Source organism: Buceros rhinoceros, unplaced genomic scaffold, assembly GCF_000710305.1.
Source record: "Buceros rhinoceros silvestris isolate BGI_N320 unplaced genomic scaffold, ASM71030v1 scaffold24623, whole genome shotgun sequence".
Taxonomy (NCBI): domain Eukaryota; kingdom Metazoa; phylum Chordata; class Aves; order Bucerotiformes; family Bucerotidae; genus Buceros; species Buceros rhinoceros.
The window spans coordinates 9,479-10,486 of record NW_010402225.1 but is presented as its reverse complement, the minus strand read 5'-3'; the positions used below and the strand labels follow the sequence as shown (position 1 = coordinate 10,486).

The 1,008-nt window shown below is 55.1% G+C and overlaps 1 protein-coding gene across 1 annotated transcript in view; it reads left to right on the top strand.

Moving 5' to 3' along the window:
* Positions 1-1,008, top strand: part of EMC8 (ER membrane protein complex subunit 8) — a 6,182-nt gene that overhangs the window by 3,070 nt on the left and 2,104 nt on the right. The window contains exon 2 of the mRNA XM_010132579.1: positions 692-768. Within this exon, the coding sequence (XP_010130881.1) occupies positions 692-768 (77 nt within the window). The remainder of the gene's footprint in view (positions 1-691; positions 769-1,008) is intronic.

Sequence of the window (1,008 nt, the reverse complement as noted above, 5' to 3'; positions counted from 1 at the left end):
CCCCCACTGCCCGGGGCAGCCTGGGACACGCCTGCACACCCCCAGCGGACAGAAATGCTTCCTCGGGGACAACCTCAACCTCCGCTGGCATAACTTCCTCTTGTCCTATGGCTTGTTACTGCGAGAAGGCACTGATTGCCCTCCCTGTCACTCCAGCCTCCTGTCAGGGAGCTGTCTGACCCAGAAGGTTTCCCCGGAGCCTCCTTTGCTCCAGGCTTAACCCCCCCCAGGTCCCTCAGCTGGTTTTGAAACCCCAGTACAGTCACACCTCCACATGCTGAACATTCCCGAAATTCTCGCTGTCAAACAAGCTCCAAGAGAAAGCAGCCACAGAGAGCGATAGGTGAGACCCCGACCCCTCTCCGGGCAGCGTTGCAGAAGCTCGATCCTTGTCCTCTCAGACCAATTCAGGCCGGGCTCTGCCTGAAGGAACTCCTTGCTCTTTTGCTCTGTTCGGTTCCTGTTTTCCCTCATTCTCCAACTGTTCAATGTGGTGTCTCCGATCTGTTTAAATCAGCCAAGCTGCGTGTGCAAGCGCAGACGTAAATCCTTATCAATATGCAGTTGGCAAAGACACCCTGATGCTTCCACTGCCACTTTATTTGCTGACAGACAGGAGATCTCCTTATTCCACAGGGTTTTTTATCTTTTTTTTTTTTCCTGGGCTTAATTGTTCTAATTCCTCTTTCAGATTGACTCGTGGTGCAAAGAGAATAGCTACGTGATAGCTGGCTACTACCAGGCGAACGAACGCGTGAAAGACGCCAGGTGTGTTGGTGCAATAGCTCCTTCTGTTTGCTCTTTTGCGCTGTACTTTGTCCCCTGCCAGCAGCCGTCAGCGCCGTGAGTCGCGCGCCCCGGCTCCCTCTGACAGCTCTCATCTGGTCCCACATTGTCTTCGCCAGGGCTGGTGGCTGCGGCCTTTGGTGAGGCGCAGAAACCCCGAGCGCTCCCGAATCTCTCCTGTTTCCGTGGGGGCTGTAAAAGGGCCAGGTCTGAACGGCTGCC